General features: G+C 35.4%; 1 protein-coding gene across 2 annotated transcripts in view; it reads left to right on the top strand.

Annotated features, from left to right (window-relative positions):
• The window catches only part of EFCAB7 (EF-hand calcium binding domain 7), a 43991-nt gene that overhangs the window by 16865 nt on the left and 2263 nt on the right, over positions 1-24863 (top strand). For both annotated transcript variants that reach the window (XM_073896621.1, XM_025871762.2), the window contains exons 7-12: positions 4687-4828; positions 8340-8449; positions 10774-10931; positions 11538-11671; positions 18549-18697; positions 23408-23617. In XM_073896621.1, coding sequence (XP_073752722.1) covers positions 4687-4828; positions 8340-8449; positions 10774-10931; positions 11538-11671; positions 18549-18697; positions 23408-23617 — 903 coding nt within the window. The remainder of the gene's footprint in view (positions 1-4686; positions 4829-8339; positions 8450-10773; positions 10932-11537; positions 11672-18548; positions 18698-23407; positions 23618-24863) is intronic.

Here is a 24863-nt window from a genome sequence, read left to right as displayed (position 1 = left end):
TTAATAGTTGAACTTTTGGCTCAAGTCCCCGTTTGAGCCTCACTGAGTTATAAAAATTTTGAATTTAGTACCCAGAGTATATTTTGTTTTGGAAATATGATCTAATGGTAGAAGCATTGATCCAAAAGTCTTAGGCTATAGACCTAATATTTCTACAAACTCCTTGTAAAATTCAGATTCTGTATAACCTCTGTGTACCTTAATTTCTCTGTTTATTAAAATGACTGACTTATATCTACCCCTTATTGCCTCATAGGGATGTTGTTAAAATATATATAATGACTCATTTCTGTCATGGACAATATACTTACAAAGATGAATTCCAATAATTTAAGGTCACATTTTAATTTTTCAGAATTAAAAGTACACATATCTTTTATACCCCAAAGGTGTGACAGTGCTTGTGATTAATGACTGACTGAAAGCTTAAGTCATAGTTCAGCAATAATGGTAATTTCTTAAAATTCAGTTTAAGAAGAAATCTCCAAAGAAAAGATGAATATAAAAATGGAAAAGTTACATAAGTTGAAAAGTAACTAAAACTAAAGTAAAGAAACAGAGGAAATACATACATCAAAGCTTACAAAGGGTAGTCAACATCTAAAACAGCCAAGAGAATTTATTAAAATATGTAACAAAAATATCAAGTCTGCGATAGACCTATGAAAATAGAGGATGAATAGGCAGTTCACACAAAAGGAGACAAAAATAATAAACACATGGGGAAAAGTCCAACCTTGCTAGTAATCAGAGAAATTCAAATTAATGCAGAAATTGTTACAAAACCATTTTAATTATTATTTTATTGCATAAATGTAAATTGATGCAAAAATTGATACGACACCATATACAAAAATATGTGGAATACTATAATGAATATTTTATGTACCCACACCTTGCTTACCCACCATCACCCAGTTTTTTTTTTTTTAGATTTATTATTATTTTTTTTTAATTGAGAGACAGACAGCATGAGCTGGGGGAGGGGTAGAAGGAGATGGAAAGGGAGAGAGAATCTCCAGCAGACTCCCCACTGAGCACGCAGCCCTATGCCATGCTCCATCCCAGGACCCTGAGATCATGACCTGAGCCCAAACCAAGAGTTGAATGCTTAACCGACAGACACCCAGGCGCCCCCACCACCCAATGTTTTGAATGATAACACTACTGACCAAGTTATGGTAGTGGCAAAATTACTACATTATACATTGTTGGTGGTATTGTAAAATTGGATCACTGTTTTACAAAGCAATATGGTAACACGTCATTAGCCTTAAAAGTGTGCATACTTGTGGCCTGGGAGTTCTTTTGAAAGATATTATTCATGAAAGGAAAAGTATTTAGACAAAGTAGTCTTCATTTTATTATTATTTATACTGATGAGAAATTAGAAACGATCTAGATATTCAACATTTTAGAAATAAGTAATGGTATACCAACTCAATGGATAATTATAGAACCAGTTAAATTGAAAAAACTAAATATTCCTTAGCAAAATGGTTTTTTTCATTGTAGCAAAATATACATAACATAAAATTTACCATTTTAACCATTTTTAAGTGTATAGTTATGTGCATTAAGTACATTCACATTGTTGTGCAACCGTCACTACTATCCATCTTTAGAACTTTTTCATCATCCCCAACTCAATCTCTTTACCCATTAAACAGTAACTCCCCATTTCCTCCACTTTTCACTCTTGGCAAATACTGCTCTACTTTCTGTCTCTGAATTTAACTAATCTAGATACCTCATATAAGTGGAATCATAAAATATTTGTCCTTTGTCTGGCTTACTTCACTTAGCATAATGTCTTCACGGTTTATCCATGTGCAGCATATGTTAGAATTTTATTCCCTTTTAAGGCTGAAAATATTCCATTGTATGTATATTACACATTTTGTTTATCCATTCATCAGTAGACATTTGGATTCTTTTCACCATTTGGCTATTGTGAAAAATGCTGCTATGAAGATGGGTGTACAAATATCTGTTTGATATATATCCAAAAATGGAATTGCTGGATCATATAGTAATTCTGTGTTTAAATTGGGGGGGAACTGATAAGCTTTTGTCTATATATTTTTTTCTGGCCTGTGTTTTTGGTGTCCTATCCAAGAAATAGCTAAATCCAATGTCATGAAGCTTTTCTACTATGTTTTCTTCTTAGAATTTTATAGTTTAGTACTTACATTTAGGTCTTGATCCATTTTGTGTTAATTTTTATATATGGTGTAAGGAGTTCAAATCAATTATTTTGCACTTGGATATCCAGGTTTCCCAGCTTCATTTGTTGATGCGGTTGTCCTTTCTCCCATTGAGTGGTCTTAGCATCCTTTTTTTTTTTTAAGATTTTATTTATTTTCGAAACAGAGCATGCATGAGGGCAAGTGAGGGAGAGGTAAAGGGGAAAGGGAGAGGGACAAGCAGACTTTGAGCAAAGCGTGGAGCCTGACACCGGGCTAGATCTCAGGATCCTAAGACCATGACCTGAGCCAAAACCAAGAGTCAGGGGTTTAACCGAATGAGCTACCCAGGTGGTCTTAGCATCCTTGTTGAAAACTACTTGATTACATATGTGAGAGTTTATTTCTGGGCTATCTATCTATTCATTGGTCTATATATTTGTCCTTATGCCACTATCACACTGTTTTGATTACTGTAGCTTTGAAGTGAGTTTTTTTATTTTTTATTTTTATTTTTTTTAGATCAGGACATGTAAGTCCTCCAACTTTGTTCTTATTTTTTAATAGCAAAATATTTTGGATATAACATTAAATAGAAAAGATATAACAAAATAATGTTAATTAGGATATAAAAAATAGGTTTCTATCTAAGGCCAGTCTTAGGAAGGATTACATAGAAATCAAACTAGGATGGTAGAATTATGGAGTTTTTTTCCCCCTATTTCTAAGTTTCTAATTTTAAATTTATTTTGGTTCTATGAAAATAATATAAAATATGAAAATAATTACCATTTATACAATGGAAAAATTACATATAAATACATTTAGGATTATTTAGCCTTTAAAAAAAGTGGGTGAGAAATCATTCTCAGTGTAAATTATGTTTGTTCTCGCCTTTTTAGTGCCATAGTAAATAATTCTATAATGGACTACTCGTATTTTTTATATTATTGTATACAGCTAATGCATACCTTTTCAGTAGCTTCCTTAATATGATTAAAGCCTTGAGCTTATTATTTAAATATCCTCCCAGATAATTTTTCAAAATCCTTTTTTATGGGGCACCTGGGTGGTTCAGTCGTTAAGCGTCTGCCTTCAGCTCAGGTCATGATCCCAGGGTCCTGGGATCAAGCCCTGCATCAGGCTCCTTGCTCAGCCGGGAGCCTGCTTCTCCCTCTCCCACTCCCAGTGCTTGTGTTCCCTCTCTAGCTTTCTTTCTCTTTCAAATAAATAAAATCTTAAAAAAACAAAAAACCAAAATTCTTTTTTAAAAAGTCATTTCAAAACCATGTAAATATGTTTGGAAGTCATTAGGAATAGAACAGAAAAATGTTATACATTATAGGTAGACAAATCTACTAATGATTAATTGAAGAGCATTTTTGTACACATTTATGGCAATGGCACAATTTCTTATATCTTCAATGGAGAATTTTTTTACTTTCTGCATATAGCATCATCTTTGAGTTTTATTTAAAACTTAAGAGATCCCAGAGCTATTAGTTTTGACCAGAAGGGATTTGGCTAACCAGAAATAGCAGGACTAATCGTATAGAAGTCTTTCTCAAAACTGATGTTTATGAGCATTTTGTTACAGCTGTAAAACTTACTCAGTATTCTTTTAGTTACCTGGACTTGAAACAGTTATTTTGGTTGTCATGTACTTTAACTTTTAAATACAAAGTCGTCACTTTTCCTTTCAACATCAGTTTTAGTGGCCCTTAGTCATTTTTACTATGTTCCAAGCACTAATCCTGCCCTAATTATTGTGGCAGCATTTTTAAAAAAAGATTTATTTATTTATTTGAGAGAGAGAGAGCGAGAGAGCACATGAGTGGTGGGAGGGGCAGAGGGAATGAATCCTCAAGCGGACTTCGCAGAGCAGAGTCTGACTCAGGGTGGGAGGTGGGGAGGGTCCTTGATCCTGTGACCCATGAGATAATGACCTGAGCCAAAACCAAGAGTCGGACACTCAACCGACCGAGCCACCCAGGTGCCCCCATAGCAGCATTTTTATTTATTTATTTATTTTATTACTCTGTTTTAGTACTTCTCCCACTCTCATGAACTTCATTTCTCTTATTTCTTTTTTCCATTATGTCTTTTCCTAGCTTTTCATTATTTAAATTCTGCTAATCCTTTGAGATACGGTTCATAGATTGCCCTCTCAGTTTATATCGATGCCCACCACCCCCCATCAGTCAGATACTATTGAATACCTACAATGTGCCAGGCATTATTTTAGGAACTAGAGTTATTATTTTGCACATGTGATTATTTTCTTGTTCTAACCATGTACTACTGTAAATTATAATTGAATTGTGTTAGGCCGGTTTTTTGTTTGTTTGTTTGTTTTACCTCTTAATGATGTCACAAATTCCTAGAGGTCAGTGCTCTATTTGACATTTCTTTTATATCCTCCTCAGGTTTCTCTTTATTACTCTGCATGCTGGAAACATTTAATAAGTGTTTGAAAAAAAACTTTTTTCCTTCATTTCAGGAGTGGCAATGTGTACAATCAAAAGGTTGCTTTTTCTTAGAAGAAGATGGTGAAATCATTAGTCATCAATATTGGATGCAAATAGCTCAGAGATCCATGGTTTATCTAACAATTAAACCATTAAACCTGAGTCAAGTTGAAGGTAAGTTTTAAGTTTTTCATGTATTTTTAAAATTTCAATTTATGCGTTCTTTGAAAATACTTATGTAAATATTTGGTAGTCTTAGTAAAGAAAATAATCTACCTAAGAAACATGGTTACATATACTTGAAGAAAGAAAGCATTAGCTTATACTTGGACTGTGTTATCATATTTCACAAAGTATTTAAGTTGCTTTTCGTTTTGTTTAAAACATGTTTTATTTTAATTCATTTAAAAACAAGAACAAAGTGTACCCTGGTTTCTTCATGACATAGAATTAACTTTTTATTTACTAATTAAGTTTTAACTTTTCCATTTGTCAATTTTTTAAATTAATATGTTTAAGAGAAGTTCTATAGGAACATAATTTGGGGCGATATGAACTGCAGACAACCTTTATTAATCATCTTTGCATTCATGGTAATATTGTTTTTTTTTATATAAATGTTAGATGCAAATTAATCTAGTGTCTAAAATGGCTATTATATACATATTTTTTAAAGATTTTATTTATTTATTTGATAGAGAGAGAGAGCGAGAGCAGGAACACAAGCAGGGGGAATGGGAGAGGGAGAAGCAGGCTTCCTGCAGAGCAGGAAACCTGATGCAGGGCTTGATCCCAGGACCCTGGGATCATGACCTGAGTCAAAGGCAGACGCTTAATGACTGAGCCACCCAGGAGCCCATGGCTATTATATTTTTAATTAGTGAAAATGTCTATAAGGGTGCTTTCACTAGATATCCTTTTAATGTTGATTGTTCTAAGTATCAATTTTTATTTTTTTATTATGTTTATATAAGAAAATGTTTATTTTATTACTAGAGGATTCTTCCCCACCCCATTCTTTTTGCTTCCTAAAGTAGAGATTCTAAAAGTTTTCACTGTATATCTTATGGGATACTTAAAACATTTGATGGTTGATACTTTTAAGTGACAATTACAATAATCATTTTTTTCAGATAAAGGTATCAAGATAGGCCTGCATATTCAGTGCAGATATTAATTCTCCATAGTCTTATGAAGAAGATACTTTATTCACTTACTTATCAATTATTTATTGAGGGCCTTATATATCAAGTATCATTTTAGGTGCTTAGGATACATCAAAGTACAAAAACAAAAATCCTTGTCTTTATGAACTTACATTCTAGTGGGGGAAACTAACAATAAATAATAAAACATAATAAATAGTAAATGACATGGTATGTTAGAAAGTGATAGATCCTATGGGAAAAATAGGGATTGGGCATTGTGAAGGCTGAGGGAATATGAGTTGCCTCTGAAATGGAGTGGTTAGTGTATGCTTCATTAAGAAGTTGACATTTGAGCAAAGACTTTGAAAGAGGTGTATCAATTATCAACTGCTATATAAGAAATTACCCCAAAAGTCAGTGGCTTAAAACAATGAAACAATTGTTCACTAGTAAGCAGGTTTGCTAGATAGTTATTTTGTTTTGAGCTGGGCTTTGCTTTTCTCTGTAGGACTCACTCATGCATCTGTGATCAGAGGCAGGTTAGCTCATTGCTGGCTTTATTGGTGTTGGCTGGGCTCTCTGTGAGGTCTCAGCTGGGACAGCTTGACTCTGCCCCATATAATCTCTTACCTTCTTAGTGAGTTAGCCTGGACTTGTTCTCTTGGTGTAACAGGGATCTCAAAGAAAAAGCAGAAGCACTTAGGGCTTCCTGAGGCTTGGGCTCAGAAGTGAGTGGCACATTACTTTTGCTATATTCTGTTGTTCACCGCAAGTAACAGGGCAAGTCCAGATTTATAAGACAGAGAAATAGACCTGATCTCCTGATGGAGGAGCTGCAAAGTCACATTGCAATGTGCTGTGAATACAGAGAGGGTAGCCATTTCTGCTGTCTTCCACAGAAGGCCAGGCAGTAAACTTTGTCGATGTAGAGCTGGTGGAAGGGATGGGTGAAGAGTGAAGAGTGGAGGTGGCAGAGCATTCCACATAGAGGGAATAAATACTCTGTCAGAGGCTCTGAGGTGAGAGTGTGCCTGGTGGTAGAAGAACAACAAGGTGACTAGAATGGCCAGAACGAGGTAGGAGAATGAAAGAATGAAGTAGGAGAGGAAGACAGGGAGGAACCAGGACAATTGTTTTTTGGTTTGTTTTTGCCATAATGAAGACTTGGGCTTCTGAGAGAAATGAAAAACCTTAGGAGGATTTTTCCTGTGGCTGCTCTCACGGTTTTCTCTTCATCTTTAATTTACAACTGTTTGAATATGTGTCTAGGTGCTTTTGTTTTTCTTGTTGGTGCTGTTATTGTGGAGTGTGTTTGTTTGTATTTATTCTGCTTGGATTTTTGACTTATTGTCTTTCATTATTTTTAGAAAAATTTTCCATCTTTATTTCTTCAAATACCTCTTCTGCTCTCTCTCTTCTTTTTCCATTTATATGGTGCCTGACATCTTGTCTTCTGTGCTGCACCACAGATAAGTGAGTGCTTGTATCTCATCTCTTCTTGGAAGTGTGTGTCTTTTCTTGGATTTCAGACTACTTGATTGCCCTGGGACCTCAGCTCTGATGAGTTCAAGAAAAAATTATGATTTTCTAGTTCATGTACTGTTTCTTATTGTTAGGGTGGGAGCAACATTATTCCAACTCTCAACTCCATGAGAGGATTTTGAATAGAGGCAGGACATAATCTGACATATTTTAACAAGAGCAGTCAGGTTGTTATATTAGAAATAGATGGAAGGGGACCCAAGAGAATGCAAGGGGTCCAGCTTTGATGCTCATGCAGACTTCTAGGAGGGTACTGATGATACTTTGAACCAGAAATGTAGAAGTGATAAAAAGTAGAGATTCTGGATATATTTTGAAGGTTAAACCACAGGATTTCCTGAAGATTGGCTATCATATTCGAGAGAAGAAAAAAATTGAAGATGATTTCAAGATTTTTGGCTTGATTGGAAGCATGGCAACTGGGAGGATGAATTACTATTTACTGAGACAGAGATAGAGAAGAATATAGATGGGCAGTTTTGTTTTGTTTTTTTTTAAGGAGTTGGGGAAGGTCAGTTTTAGACCTAGAAATTCAAGTGGAAATGTCAAATAGGCAGTTGATTATATGGGTCTAAAGTTCAAAGAAAAGGTTCTAGCTGGTGATATAAATTATGGAGTTGCCAGCACATAGATGGTGTCTAACATCTTTTCCTCCAGTGCCATTCCACAGGTTAGCTAGTGCTTGAACCTCATCTCTCCCTAAAGGGTTTGTTTTTCCTTGGATTTCAGGCTACTTTGTTGCCTTGCAACCTTAGCTTTCTGATAAATTTAAGAAAAGTTATGATATTTAGAAAGTAGGTATAAACAATATTTCTAGCAAGCTCACTGTATATAGTTACAAATGCTATGATGTTTCTGTATAAAAATGGGTTATGTATTTCTAAAAGAAAAAAAATTCCAAAGGGGAAAGAAACCACCAACTGCTTTTTTAAAAAGATAGGAAAGAGCAAGTAGTAATTGACTTACTTTAAGATGTTTGGGTTTTTTGTTTATAGGAAAACCATCCCCTTGGTTATCAGTTGATACTGCCTTGTATATTCTTAAGGAAAATGAGAGTCAAGCAAATCTACAACTCATGTGTTTTACTGAACTACGAAATAGAGAAGTATACATATTTATTTCCTATGTTTAATTTAAAAATATAATATGAACTCAGGTTTGGGGAAAATAATAGTTTTTCTATATTCGTTTGTTCTTAACTTTTGTATCTTCCCCTCCAATTAGGGTATATACAGTACTTAAGCACTATGCATATTATATGTGTTTTATTAATTGTGATGGATTTTTTTCTTGTTTGCTGAGATTAAGAGCTGAGGATTGATTAGTAGTCTTGGCTTCATAACTTATAAGTTGTGTGACATTTTACTTCACTTTCTTCTTCTCTAAATGCCCAGATGTCTCACATGTGAACATTTTTTTCATATGCAATAAAAATGATTGATGCCAGTGGATTTTTTTCCCTAAATACTAGCAATTTAAGACTTTGGAAAAGTTGCTTTAAATGTTTGTGTTTCTTATACAAGTACTGCAAAAAAGAAAAACTTGAAGGTTATTATCCTCAGGCTTGACTCATATTATAGGGTTCAAAAATAGATTGATCTAAAGGAATGCTTTTAAATGATTTTATATGTTGCCCCTGGGGTTGTTCTGATCTTTCCTAATTATATATTTACTCAGAGGTCAAATATGTGAGGCACATACATAACTGTGGCTATTTATTTTATGAGGACTACAAAATACATCTGCTATACAACAACAGGAATAATACTATTCAAGGGCTTACTGCAATATCATATTTAATCTTTATATAGGTCCAACGACAGACAAACATTTCCCTGATGGAATGTTATATAAAAGTCTTTATTGTAGGCTTCCTAACAGACAAGAATAGTTATAGGCAAGAAACAAATAAAATGACAGAAGTTAATGTTTTGACGAAACTCTTCTTCAGAACTGACTACAAAGTTAAGTTCAAGATAAAGCATTGTCTAAAACAATAGCTGTTCCCATTTTGTTTTGGATAAAATTACTTTCTTATGATATTGCATGTATAAAAATGTTAGTACATAACAAGCCTGTAATAAACTTTGAATGAATTTCTATTTACCTTTTTACTATATCGGCTTCTGTTTTTCTGTAATATGTCATATTTACAAGGGATTTTTAGTTTTAGTTTTAGTTTCACAATCATTTTCTTTAAGAAGAGTTTTGTGCCCATGAAAGACTTTCCATTTGCCATCCACAGTGACAGTTCAAGGTTATATGTGGAGATAAGGGAAGTTCATGGGGTAACATGTATTAGGAAGCAGCAGGAACTGCTTCTCACTCCTGGAAATCAGCCTACATCTGGCCAATTTACACGATTACAGTTTCCCAAGGAGGGATTTGGCCAATCTTTAGTCTTCAAAATGACCCTGGTTTTATTGGATTGCTTCTTATATCAAGATAAGATGTAGTTACTTTAGGATGATTATGGTTCCTCTGACTTGTAAGGGCAGAAATAGGGCTGAACCAGAATTCAGTTGATAAGCAACTTTATTTTGTGTATGAGTCCCCAGGATGACCTAAAATACATCTGCATTTTGAAAGTTTTTGGACACAACACTGAATAGAATTCCTTCCCTAGGGCGATTCTGTGCTGAAGGGCAAATAGCTGTTTGCTTAGCTGTTATACACGATGAGAAAATGCTTAGATTTAATGTATTTGACAGAGATAACCCCTAGGCTTTATAGGTAGCTGTTTGGTTCCAGAACACACCTAGAAGGTCCATAGAGAGATGCCATTATACTTTCTTTTATGAAACAGGAGAATAAAATATTTCCTATGCAAATGTCCTCGCACTCATTATAAATATACTGTGATGGAAAAGAATTTTGTATAAGGTAGGTTTATCTGGGATTCTACCATCTTGTTTTATAGTCCATATTACATAAATAATAGTAAAATTCCAGTGCTTCTGTCTATATTATTGGACTCTTAAAAATATGGCTAGTTCATACAAGTAGTGAACTCTTGAAATATATTTAATTTTTACTTTTGGTTATTGAAATCTAATTACAAATCACATGTTTATGTTTGAATCAAACTAGGGAATTGTAACTGAAAAATTATTCTAAGATCTCTGCTTCCTGTTGAAGATATTTGCATCACAAACGTTTTTTTATTGGGGAAGATTTAGAAGTTATATAACTTCTTACCTATTATAGTATTAGGCATTTGTTTTTAAAAATATATTATGAACTACATCTAATGATCTTGTGCCAGGGCTACCATTAATAAAGAGATTTTGAAGCCCGTAAAAGATTGATAGAAGCATAATAGACTTGGTGAATATTGATAAATTACTTCTAACGCTTCTCTTTCAGAAGAAAAATCAAAAGTCATTAAGACTCATGGCAGTTGTTGTTTTTTAATTCTTTTGAGAAAAGATGTTTGGGTGGACCGGTGAACTAGGACCTGGGATTTACTGGTTAATTCCTTCCACAACTGGCTGTAGGCTGAGGAAAGAAATAAAACCAATAACTGAAGAGGCCCAACTTGTGTATAGAGATGGAACAGGGGAATTATTTCTTACAAAGGAATTTAGGTAAGTTTTGTTTATTCAGGTTAGAACTATAACATCTAAACAGGTTATAGATGAATAGCCTGTCTTCCATCCTTTCCTTTGGCCAGCCACCACCCCTACCCCCAGATTCTAATTCAATAACTCAACTCATTCACTGGGCATCTGAAAGTGATTTTCCATTCACAGATCTGGGATTGCCATTCATTTCTGGGTTCCACACATTTGGCAAGTCAACTTTAGTCATACATCTACAGATTTCTACCTGACTAGGCACTGCCTTAGAAATAGATCCTGCTAGTTGCACTGTTAATTTAGATAACTGTCAAATATGAAATCCAAATACTTAGGTGGTTCTCTCATACGCTAGATATATACATTAATGTCTGGTAGAAGAGGGAGAAGAAAGTAGATTGGAGAAAGGAGAAAAGAAGGAGAGAATTACTTTTCATTGAGGTCCTACTATGTGTTGAGATACTATGGTTGTTTTAGAAGCTTGTTTATCTCATAGTAGACTTAGTAAGAAATATATCTGGATACATTAAGTTCACAAAAATTGTTTGATGCCTTGATATAACTTCATTTTAGTCTAGTTGCCTTGAAGACAATTTCCTATTTTTATAATTTTAGGTCAACTTTATCAGATATATTTGAAGTAATTGATTTAGATGGAAATGGTCTTCTAAGCCTTGAAGAATATAATTTTTTTGAATTGAGAACAAGTGGTGAGAAATGTGATGAAGATGCTTGGGCTGTCTGCCGTGGTAAGCACTTGTCTTTTTCCTTTTTTTTTTTTTTTTAAAGATTTTATTTATTTATGTGAGAGAGAGAGAGCAAGTGGGAAGAGGGAGAGGGAGGGACAAGCAGATTCAGTGCTGAGTGCAGAGCCTGATGTGGGGCTTGATCCCACAACCCTGAGATCATGACCTGAGCTGAAATTGAGTCAGCTGCTTAACTGACTGAGCCACCCTGGCACCCTGCACTTTTCCTTTTCTTAGTGGACATATAAAAAAATATGTAGTATCCTTCCATCCTTAAGAAGTAGAATATCAAACTTCTCCATAGACTATTATGGCAATTAGGACAGTTAAAAAAGTAATAGCATTGTGGGGCTCCTGGGTGGCTCAGTCATTAAGCGTCTACCTTCGGCTCAGGTCATGATCCCAGGGTCCTGGGATGGAGCCCCACATCGGGCTCCCTGCTCGGCGGGGGGCCTGCTTCTCCCTCTCCCTTCGTCCTTCCCTCCCGCTCGTACTATGCTCACGCACTCCCTCTCTCTCAAATAAATAAAATCTTTTTTTTAAGAAAGTAATAACATTGTTTATAGACCATAAAAACATAAATATTTGTTTTCCTTAAATTGATAGTTGGTATAGTATTTAAGTTAAAAGAAAATATCAATTACTTAAGTGTAACTTCATTTTTAGCCTATGCTCTTTAGAGCTTAGAATGGAAAAAAATTTTGTCCCAGCTCTTGATACTAATGGGACTGAAGTGGTCAAGAGCCCTGAACTGTGCCCAGGAGAAGGCAGCAAAGAACTAATAGGCTAGAGTTTTACTAAAAATTAAGCAGTTTCCAGGAAGTTCTTTTTTTTTTTTAAGATTTTATGTATTTATTTGAGAGAGAGAGATGAGATAGCAAGAGAGAGAGCACGAGCAGGGCAGAGAGGGAGAAGCGGGCTCCCCGCGGAGCAGGGAGCCCAATATGGGGCTCCATCCCAGGACCTGGGATCATGACCTGAGGCGAAGGCAGACGCTTACCCCACTGAGCCACCCAGGTGCCCCTCCAGGAAGTTCTTTATATATGTTAAGAATTCTTTAGTTTTTTGTGTTTGAGTTGAATTAAGAAAGTACATCATGGAGGTATGGAAACCAAAAATACCAAGATGGACAAAGAAAAATACTGAGGATGAGATAAATTCTGTTATCTCTTAGGAGACGTCTGGGAAGAGGGCAGGACTTATGTATTTAAGCCAAGGACTGAAAGATCAAAGGAGAAAACCAAAAAGCCATAGCCAACTATAGATCACAGAATAAGAAGGCCAGAATGCAGCCAGGAGACAGATTAACTCACGTATCAGTGTCACTGGGCTAGTAGTGTGTCTAGTCCTTTGGTTCTTAAAATGGTCTGAGCTTGGCAAAGTCAGCGAGCCAGGTGGGAGTCTGATAAATCTATCGAAACAGCAAATAAAGTAGAAATATTATTAATACAAAATTTTCAAAAATCTCTCTTTTTTTTTTTAAAGATTTTATTTATTTATTTGACAGAGACACAGCGAGAGAGGGAACACAAGCAGGGGGAGTGGGAGAGGGAGAAGCAGGCCCCCTGCCAAGTAAGGAGCCCAGTGCGGGGCTCGATCCCAGGACCCTCAGTCGTTAAGCCGACGCTTAATGACTGAGCCACCTGGGCGCCCCGCAGAAATATATCTCTTTTTAACTGAAAGTTTATATAGTTTAATCAGGAACAAGAAATGCATATTGATTTATACTATTAAACTTTGAATAACAAGATTGATATCATTATATATATTATTAGGACAATATAATCATCTTACAACTTTAATGATATAGTCTTCTGGGTGGCTCAGTTGGTTAAGTGACTGCCTTCAGCTCAGTTCATGATCCTGGAGTCCCAGGATCGAGTCCCACGTCGGGCTCCCTGCTCAGCAGGGAGTCTGCTTCTCCCTCTGACCCTCTTCCCTCTTGTGCTCTCTATCTCTCACTCTCTCTCTCTCAAATAAATAAATAAAATCTTTAAAAAAAAGAAATAATGATATAATCTTCTGATTATTGTTGGCACTAGAGCACATTCAATAAGAGTGAATCATAATTAGAATTTTTTTATGGTAAAGTTTTTGATGAATAAAATTTTAGTTTCATAATTAAATTGGGGGAGCCTAGCTGACTCAGTTAAGCATCTGACCCTTGATCTCAGCTCAGGTCTTGGTCTTAGAGTCGTGAGTTCAGGCCCCATGTGGAGCCTACTTAAAAAAAATAATAATTTAATTTAACTGGTAGAATTGATAGTTAACATTTTTTTGAGAATTTACCATGTACCAGTTGGAAGTACTTCTTTTTTTTTTAGAGAGGTGGGGGGAGGGGCAAAGGGAGAAGGAGAGAGAGAGAATCTTAAGCAGGCTCCACACCCAGCACAGAGCCCAATGCGGGGCTCAATCTCACAACCGTGAGATCATGACCTAAACTGAAATCAAGAGTCAGATGCTTAACCGACTGAGCCACCTGGTGTCCCCAGTTGGAACTACTTCTATACATCAGCTCTCTGAGGTATGTCCTATTATTTTTCATTTTACAAATAAGGAAACAGGGGGCACCTGGATTGCTCAGTCAGTTAAACGTCTGCCTTTGGCTCAGGTCATGATCCCAGGGTCCTGGGATCGAGCCCCACATCAGGCTCTCTGCTCAGCAGTGAGCCTGCTTCTCCCTCTCCCTTTGCCTGTCACTCCCCTTGCTTGTGCTCTCTCTCTGTCAAATAAATAAATAAAATCTTTAAAAAAAAAAACAAAACCAGAAAGACAGATAAGGAAACAGAATCAAAGAGGGTAAGTCACCTGATCAAATAGCAAGAAGATTTCACAGCTGAGTTTCACACCCAGGCAGTTAAATTGAAGAACCTTAAATACCCTGCTACAAAAAAGTCCCCAAGTCTGGTTGACTTAAAAAATGATTTGGAGGGAATGGCTCCTTCACCAACATTAATAATACTGCAAAGAATTGGTTTTTTTAAGTTCCAAAGATTTTATTTTTCTAGTCATACATAATATTAATTTTATCCATCCTCCTTGATAATGAGAAAATGTATATTTATCTGTAAGATAATTTAATAAACTTTTTAAAACTTAAAATTACCTTAATTTTTATTATTTTTTAATAGACTTTATTTTTAGAGCAGTTGGTTTATAGTAAAGATTGACTAGATCTCCCATATATTCCTTTTCCACCCTCTATGAATTTCCCCTATTTTTAACATCTTGTGTTACTTTATACATTTGTTAAAATTGATGAACCATTGCTGATGTATTTTTATTAACTAAAATCCATAGCTTATATTAGGGTTATTTTGTGCTGTACAGTTCTCTGGATTTTGACAAATATATGATGTCATGTACCTGCCATTTACAGTATCATACAGAATAATTTCATTGCTTTAAAAATCCCTTGTGTTCTACATACTCATGTATCTATTCAACCCTTCAAACCCCCAGCAACCACTGAACTTTTTACTGTCTCTATAGTTTTGCCTCTTCCAAAGTACCTTGTTGGAATATCATGCAATATGTAGCCTTTTCAAACTGGCTTCTTTCACTTAGCAGTATGTATTTAGATTTCTTTTTTTGGCTTGATAGCTCATTTCTTTTTAGCACAATTCCATTATATGAAGGTACTATAGTTTGTTTATTCATTCACCTAAAAGACATGTTGGTTATTTTGAATTTTTGGTAATTATGAACGTAGCTGCTATAAATACTCATGTGCCTCAGTGCCTGGGTGGCTCAGTCAGCTGGTTAAGTGTCTGCCTTCGGCTCAGGTCATGATCCCAGGGTCCTAGGACTGAGCCCTGCATTGGACTCCCTGCTCAGCAGGGAGCCTACTTCTTCCTCTGCCGTTCCCCCTGCTTGTGCTCTCTCTCTCTGTGTCAAATAAATAAATAAAATCTTTAATAACAGAAATACTCATGCTCATATTTTTGTGCATATATAGTTTTCAACTTGTTTCAATTCATTTCTATTCAGTTATTGCTGGTACAGTAAACCTATGTTTAACTTTGAAAGAACTGCCAAATTGTCTTGCAAAGCGGCTGTACCATTTTGTATTCCCACCAGGAAGGAATGAGTGTTTGCGTTTGGTGGTGGTAGTTTTTTGGATTCTAGCCTAGAACAGAGGTGTGTATCTTGTTGTTTTAATTTGCAATTCCTTAATGACATATGATCTTCTCATATGCTTATTTACCATCTGTATATCTTGTTTGGTGAGGTGTCTTTCAGATCTTTTGCCCATTTTTAGATTGAGGTGTTTATTTTCTTACTATTGAGTTTTAAGAGTTCTTTGTATGTATTGGATACAAATCTTATCAGCTATGTTTTGCAAGTATTTTCTCTCAGTATGTGGTTTGTCTTTTCATTCTCTCTCTCTTTTTTTTTAAAGATTTTATTTATTTATTTGACAGAGAGAGACACAGTGAGAGAGGGAACACAAGCAGGGGGAGTGGGAGAGGGAGAAGCAGGCTTCCCGCCGAGCAGGGAGCCCGATGTGGGGCTAGATCCCAGGACCCTGGGATCATGACCTGAGCCAAAGGCAGACGCTTAACGACTGAGCCACCCAGGCGCCCCTGTCTTTTCATTCTCTTAATAGTGTTTTTCGTAGAGCAATTTTTAATTTTAATGAAATAACCATTTTTTCCTTTCATGTGTCATGCTTTTGGTTTGTGTGCTTTTGGTGTTATATCTAAAAACACATAGCCAAACACAAAGTCACCCAGATTTTCTCCTTTTATCTTCCGGAAGTTTTATAGATTTTGTGTTCTGGGTCTGTGACCCATTTTAGTTAATTTTTGTGAAAGATGTAAGGTCCTTGTCTATAGTTATTTTTTGCCTGTGGACGTCCAGTTGTTCTAACACCATTTATTGATAGAACTATCCTTTCTCCTTTGAATTGACTTTGCTCCTTTGTCAAATATCAGTTCAGTATATTTGTATGGGTCTATTTCTGGTTTCTGTGTTCTATTCCACTGATCTATGTGTCTAATCTTTTACCACTACCACACTGTCTTGAGTACTATAGCTTTAAAGAAAGTCTTGAGGTTGGGTATTAATGAATTTATAAAAAAGTAATGGAGGATTGAGAATTTTAAGTTTTAAAAGTAGATTACTTATTGATAGTCTCTATAGTACAGTATCTAGATACATTTTCCTTGAAAGTAATAATTTCTTTGTATTGATATCAATTATTATTTTTTTCATCTTGCTTTATTATATTGTAGCTCCAGCCCCCAGTTTAATGGCTACCATTTCTATGATCTAATTTAATCTGCATTTACTTTTTTCTTTGCAAAAGTTCTTTGTCACTTTCCAAACTCTATAAACATTTTACTATTAATCTATTAATACTATTAATCTTTATACTACTATTAAACTATTAATCAGTTTTAAATTGTTATGTCTCTGCTGCTTTTTTCACAATAATGCATACAAAAGAGATATCTCAAATAAAGAGTACCTATTTCCCTTGGGTATATTACAGTTGGAAGCTGGAAAATAAAATCTTTCTTCTTGTAGGGCAGTTAACAATATAATCCATGATGAGTAACTGTTTATTATCTATATAATAGACAAATTCAGGAATTATACATGTGTAGATACTTCTAGGTGAATGTAGTTTTGCTTACAAATAATGTTAAAATGGATACTTAGATTTATTTGTCTGGGACACTCATAGAATTGAAAGTATTTCCCGGGCACCTGGGTGGTTAAGCTTCTGCCTTTGGCTCAGGTCATGATCCCAGGGTCCTGGGATCGAGTCCTGTGTCAGGCTCCCTGCTCAGCAGGGAATCTACTTCTCCCTCTCCCCTGCTCATGCTCTCTCTCTCTCTTTTGCTCTCGCTCTCTCTCAAATAAATAATAATAATAATGAAAGAAAGTGTTTCCCATTATCTAACAGTTTTTTAAGGACCAGGGGCAATTTGGTTAAAATTAGAATAATTAGGCATCTAGCAGTCTCCTTAAACCTGGCACCATCCACATCTCCCTTTTTGAAACACCGTTAATTTGGGGGGTATTATGTCAAATTCAACCAGGTTCTCCTGGGTTTAGGTGGTAAACATATATGAAGCTTTAATTTTTATTTATTTATTTATTTATCTATTTATTTATTTTAAAGATTTTATTTATTTATTTATTTATTTGACAGAGAGAGAGAGAACACAAGCAGGAGGAAGGACAGAGGGAGAGGGAGAAACAGGCTTCCTGCTGAGCAGGGAGCCCAATGCCGGGCTCGATCCCAGGACCCTGAGATCATGACCTGAGCTGAAGGCAGATGCTTAATGACTGAGCCACCCAGGCGCCCCTGAAGTTTTAATTTTTAAAAAATATGTATCAGTATATACTCTAGATAAGCAAACAGGTTGGGACTTACCCAGAAAAATGACAGTTTCCTCTAATTTTGGAATATATTTGCATTATTTATAACTTCTGATTTTTTTGAAAACCAAATTATGTTCTGTGATGGAGCTTTGTGCTGAGTTGTGGGAAATTGAAACAGTATCTCACTAGCGTCTTTTGAGCCATTTTCATATTGTTCATGGATTCATAAGGAAGGCATCCTTTAAAATAAATATGAGTAATAATATATAATAGTCCTTTTATTAGATGTATGACTTTTAAAATTATGTAGGGGGCACGTGGGTGACTCAGTCTGTTGAGTATCTGACTCTTGATTTTGGCTTAGGTCATGATTTCAGGGTTGTGGGATGGAGCCCTGCGTTGGGGTCTGCACTTGGCAAGGTGTCTGCTTCTCTCTCTTCATCTCCCTCTGCCCCTCCCCCCATTTGCTCTCTCTTTCTCTGAAATAAAGAAATCAATCTTAAAAAAACTTATGTAACAAAGAAACTTTTGGTTGTTTTAACAGACAATTTTGATACAAAGAAGAATGAACTAACAAAACAGGGCTTTATGGATCTGAATCTAATGGAAGCCAATGATCGAGAAGGAGATCCTCGTGACCTTTGGGTAACTCTGCACTCAATGGGCTATAATAAAGCTCTGGAATTGACAGAGGTAAAGCAATCTGAAAGTTTTACAATGGGTTTAATGTTCATAATATTTTACTCCATGAACATTTTCCTGACACATGACTTTTGAATTGGGCACTCAGATCCTTGAACTTAAATATATGAATGAATTGTGAGTGCAGCAGTGTGTTTCTGCTAGTTTATGCAAGTTCCTGTTCTTACCTGAAATTAAGTGACTCCCAACATTGGGAGTTTGAGCATATGATATGCAGAAAAATATTTGGTAATTAAAAAGTTATATTTCTTAATTGGTGATGGCTATTTTAGTTGCTAAAGTCTCATGTCTATAGAGAATTCTTTGTCCTAACAGAATAAAGCCTAAGAAATAGGGGATTGTGTCTGTATGAGAAGTGGAATTCTGATTCTTGGGTTAATATTTGTAAAACACTTGGGATGGTGCTTGGCTTATATATAGCATTGCGTATGTATTAGCTATCACTATTAAGAGTTTCAGTAAACCAGAGAAATAATAAAAATGAGGACTTCTAAATTCTAAATTCTATATTTTGTGTCAGGTGTGAAATAAAGAACTTATGAGTTTCAGGCCATGCATCAGATAACAGTACTTTTGTCGTTCATATTCTTAAAAATAGTATCTGTCCTTTCTCTAAATAAATCATCTTAGGAGGGTAACACTAGCATCAACAAACTTTCAATTTTGGGTGTATGGAGACTTTGGTTTAAGTTCTAGCTTTGACATCATTCAAAACCCCTCATAAACCTCTTTTCTGAAAAGTTCTCTATAATTTTTTTTTGCCATTTTTAAAAATAGGAGGTGAATAGTTATAATAACTTTTTATATCCTACTTTAACCTAACATTCAGTGAATCCTACATTCTGCCTATGGTGCAAAATCAGCATCTAATCTATAAATAATATTGTATCTACTACACATGCCTCTTGATATGAGAAATTAGTCAAGAGCAATTTAAGATATTTTATAGCATTTACTGATATCATTGACCTTTGAAACCATAGGCAAGAAGGATTTCTGAGATAAAAAAAATGTTTTTTAAGATTTATTTATTTATTTGAGAGAGGGAGAGAAAGCACACACAGGGAGGGGCAGGGGGAGAGGGAGAGAGAACTTCAGCAGATTCCTTCATGAGCCTAGAGCCCGACACGGGGATTGATCCCACAACCCATGAGATAACCACCTGAGCTGAAACCAAGAATTGGATGCTTAACCGACTGAGCCACCCAGGCACCCCTGTTTTGTTTTTTAAAGGTTTTATTTTGGAGGCGCCTGGGTGGCTCAGTCGGTTAAGCATCTGCCTTAAAGCTCAGGTCATGATCTCAGGGGGCTGGGATCAAGCCCCAAATCCGGCTCCCTGCTCAGTGGGGAGTCTGTTTCTTCCTTTCCTTCTGCCCCTCGCCCCACTTGTGTGACTCTCTCTCTCTCTCTCAAATAAATAAATCTTCAAAAAATTTTAAAAATTAAAAAAAAAAGGTTTTATTTTTAAGTAATCGTAAAACCAATATGCAGTTCAAACTTATAACCCCAAGATCAAGAGTCACATGCTCTACCAAACCAGCCAGGTGCCCTGGTTATGACTTTTCAACAGTGAAATATTTAGACCCATCCTGAAAATAAATGTACTATATTTAGTAGTACATATTCATTAATCATAGAGAAAGAATCAACTGTATAAAATCAATTTGGAAATGCTTAGAGAATCTTCTGGAGCATAGTCCCAGTTTATGTACCACAATTTTTCCAGGTTAATTTGCTTAGAGATAAAGCATGGACTAACCACATTTTTCATTATCTTAGGAAAGGTTTTCCTCAGTGATTAATATTATAGCCAATTTATTCCTATTGGAATGAGTTGTTTCATGGAGGATTTTATCTAGTATCCAGGTGGCCATTCTGGTTTTGCCAGATCTTACCCTCATGGTTTTTAGAACATGATCATACACAGCATTTCCGAATTTGACAGGCCAGGTTTTGCATATCTCTGATGGAATCCTTAAACTTCTCCATGGATTTGTTTTATTTTGTTGTTTTATGTAAGGACTTTAGTCAGAACAGTCTGTTTAGTATAATGATCTGGTAAAAGTATTTCTATAATATTTCTAAAGTGTTTCTATAGTGCTTTTAAAGTACTTGTATAGTATCTATAATATAGTGTATTAGCTTCAATGGAACTTCTTTTACTTCGAGTCTCTTCCTTTATGGCCATTATTTTACGTATCAAATAATGTATTTGTTGTTCTTTTTTTTTTTTTTTTTAAAGTAAGCTTTACACCCAATGTGGGACTTGAACTCATGACCCTGAGATCAAGAGTTGCATGCTTTACTGACTGAGCCAGTCAGACGCCCCTTGTTCATTTTTATTTTATTTTTGGCTTTTTTCCCCCTTCTTCATTTTTAAAGGGTACTTGATCAGAGGGGGAAAAAATGCCCCTTTTTTCTATAGCATTTTTCAAAAAGTCAGTTATTCTAAAAGCATACTAGGTATTAGTTTATATATTTTACTCTCCTATATCTGAGAGAGAGCCACAATTTAGTCCTTTGAACGTATTTCATGGTAAGGAAACAGATTTTACAAGAGACTAGGCAACTTATTGTATGTCAGGCCTGGTATTGTTTTTTGTTTCTTTCTCTAATGTAAGACTCATCCACAAACAACATTAAGTCAAGATTTGGTACTGAGGCATCCAAAAATTCTATTCTTGGCATGGATACTTTTGATTTACAGAATAATAGTGAAAACATTGTCCTCATTCAGTAAGGGTCATAGAATTGTTGGATTGAGAATGTTACACCAGCAAACAGTAGTACAAGAAGGAGAAAATAACAATTCATAATCAACTAGTTGGTATAAAAATGTTGGGTAATTTCTGTTAGTGATAGGGATATATATATGTGGTAACATTTGATTTAAAGGATTCATGTAGGGGGAGGTAGGTGGGAGGGATTGGTGAAAATAGGTGATGGGGATTAAGGAGGGCGCTTGTAATGAGCACTGGGTGATGTATGGAATGTTGAATCACTGTATTGTACAGTTAACATACTGGAATTAAAATAAAATAAATACAAAGGATTTATATATTTATATATTCTTATAACTATCATAAATAATCTTTTCTTTTTTTTAGAATTCTACATTGCAAAATATTTTCACACATATTACCTATTAGATATTTCCAACAACCCTTGGCAGAATATATACTATTTATTCCTACTTTTTCAATGAAGAAACTAAACTTCATAAAAGTTAAGTGACTTCCCCAGGTCATGTAACTAGCAAATGGCAAAATCCAATTACAAACCTAGATCTGTTTTCTAGGCCAATGATGTTTCACTCTACTGTCTCTCTTATAAAAATGACTTTATTATTGCCAAAGGTTGGAATCATTAAAAACTTATTTAAAAATAAAAATTTCTGCTGTTGTTCTATTAACTTCAGACTTTTATCTTTTGTCCCCCAACTAAAAAGAGGACCATCAATATGTATAAATTCACTATTTATTTAACAGACATTTATTGGATGCCTACCATGTGGTAAGTCTGTAATAAAGAGGCACTGAGGATCAATGGTGAATAGAATAGTCAGAATTCCTTCCCTTATGGAATTTACATTCCACGAAGGAGAATGATTAGTTAAATGGAAAATAAATAAAATCATTTAAAAAACATTTTGAAAGAAACAAGCGAGAGACCAAATTAGAAAAGAATAGTGCAGGGGGAATGACATATCAGATAAAAGGCTAGTATCCAAAATCTATAAAGAACTTATCAAACTCAACACCCAAAGAACAAATAATCCAATCAAGAAATGGGCAGAAGACATGAACAGACATTTTTCCAAAGAAGACGTGCAAATGGCGAACAGACACGAAAAAGTGCTCAACATTGCTCGGCATCAGGGAAATCCAAATCAAAACCTCAATGAGATACCACCTCACACCGGTCAGAATGGCTAAAATTAACAAGTCAGGAAACGACAGATGTTGGTGAGGATGCAGAGAAAGGGGAACCCTCCTACACTGTTGGTGGGAATGCAAGCTGGTGCAACCACTCTGGAAAACAGTATGGAGGTTCCTCAAAAAGTTGGAAATAGAGCTATCGTATGACCCAGCAATTGCACTACTGGGTATTTACCCCAAAGACACAAATGTAGTGATCTGAAGGAGCACCTGCACTCCAATGTTCATAGCAGCAATGTCCACAATAGCCAAACTATGGAAAGAGCCAAGATGTCCATCAACAGAAGAATGGATAAAGAAGATGTGAATATTATGCAGCCATCAAAAAACCCCCCGAAATCTTGTCATTTGCAACGATGTGGATGGAACTAGAGGGTATTATGCTAAGCAAAATAAGTCAATCAGAGAAAGACATGTATCATATGATCTCCCTGATATGAGGAATTCTTAATCTCAGGAAACAAACTGAGGGTTGCTGAAGTGGTGGGGGGCTGATAGGAGGATTACTGATTTACTTGAGATTATAGTTTTCTTTCCTTTTCTGTGAACATTGTCAGTTAATATGGTAACAAAAAATCATAATTTTATGCTTTTTTATTATCGAATTCATAGTACTAAAATCTTTCTAAAGGTATATGAGAAGGACAAGCTAGAAGGTAGAGTATATCTTCTTAAATCATATGATAAACATATTAATAACAAATAATTTATTTTTAATTCCATCAGAAAGCTAAAACAAGGTTCACTTTTTCTTTCTTATCAGGCATGCCCATTTATCATCGATATCTATGCAGACAAATGCAAGCCAAGAATTAAAGCTGTCCATATGGAGGCATGCAGTGGGCAACTTGAGAAGGCTATTTGTAAATCTGTCCTTAACAAAGGTGATGCCAGGGTAATGGATGGCTATGAAAATATAATTGTACATACGTATAAGTGTGACACCTGGATAACATCAGTTATTGAAAACAAGGTATTATTTATGAGGTGGTTCTCCTCATAACTCCATTGTTTACTAATATGTTCCATTTTCTTTCTTACTGTATTCTTGCACAGTAATTAATATCACATTATTTTAATAATATTTATAATGGGCAATTCTTCTCAGGTTTCTAATTCAAACTGAGCATGATAATTTTTATGCATTTTTTAAAAGTTTGAGATAATTGTATTATGAAAATTATATGTTTGGGGATCTCGGAAGATAGAGCATAATCTGGGTACAAAGTGTTTTATTTAGTTTGTTATTAAAAATCTTCACACATACATAACTGTTTCAAATAACAGACATTGGGTTTTAAAGAAATATGAACAAAGTAAAGAAAAAATTTAGCCCAACTTTTTCCACACTTTGAAATATTAGAAATTCTGTAGACTGTCATCATTTTATCTAATATATTCCACTGCCCAGGACCTATTTTTATCAAGCCACTTATTGCTAACTTTAGCTACCGTCCCTGCTACTACTGATATTGCAGGCCAAGAGAATACATACATAAATGCCTAGAGATACCCAGCTTTCTAGAAACATAAATTTTCAAAAAAATCTTAGGATGGCTGGATTTTTAGGACTGTTGGCTTATTTCTTTTAGTTCCTGGGTGAGACATTATTTTTATGCTTACCATGAATTTCTTAAAGTGCTAAGGTTTGGCTGAGTATTGAGTCAATGTGAGTATATACTATGTAACTAACTCTCCTAGTCACAATAGAGGCCACTATCAATGTAATATGGTCTCTGCTTTCAAGGAGTTTATGAACTAGTTGGGAAGACAATTAATACTCTCAAAAGAGATCAGAGAATAATTAAATGTTAAATTATATAGTACTGTTTATTTGTGCAGTAGTTTTACTGTATTTGCATCTCTTGTGGTTGATGTTAGTTTGGACAATAGAAGTTGGGGAAGGACTTGTGAATGAGGGGAAGGGGACTGTGGTATGGGATTGGAGACAAACTAGGATTGGATATGCAGAGACATGGGGCGCCTGGGTGGCTCAGTTGTTAAGCGTCTGCCTTCGGCTCAGGTCATGATCCCAGGGTCCTGGGATCGAGCCCCATGTAGGGTTCCTTGCTCGGCGGGAAGCCTGCTTCTCCCTCTCCCACTCCCCCTGCTTGTGTTCCCTCTCTCACTGTGTCTCTCTCTGTCAAATAAATAAATAAAATCTTAAAAAAAAAAGATATGCAGAGACAGCCATTAGAAGCAGAGAAACAGTAACATGT

This window comes from Callorhinus ursinus, unplaced genomic scaffold (assembly GCF_003265705.2).
Source record: "Callorhinus ursinus isolate GAN/ISIS: 27379988/994484 unplaced genomic scaffold, GSC_fseal_2.0 scaffold9, whole genome shotgun sequence".
NCBI lineage: Eukaryota > Metazoa > Chordata > Mammalia > Carnivora > Otariidae > Callorhinus > Callorhinus ursinus.
The sequence above is the reverse complement of the archived record's forward strand: the minus strand, read 5'-3'. Positions and strand labels throughout refer to the sequence as shown.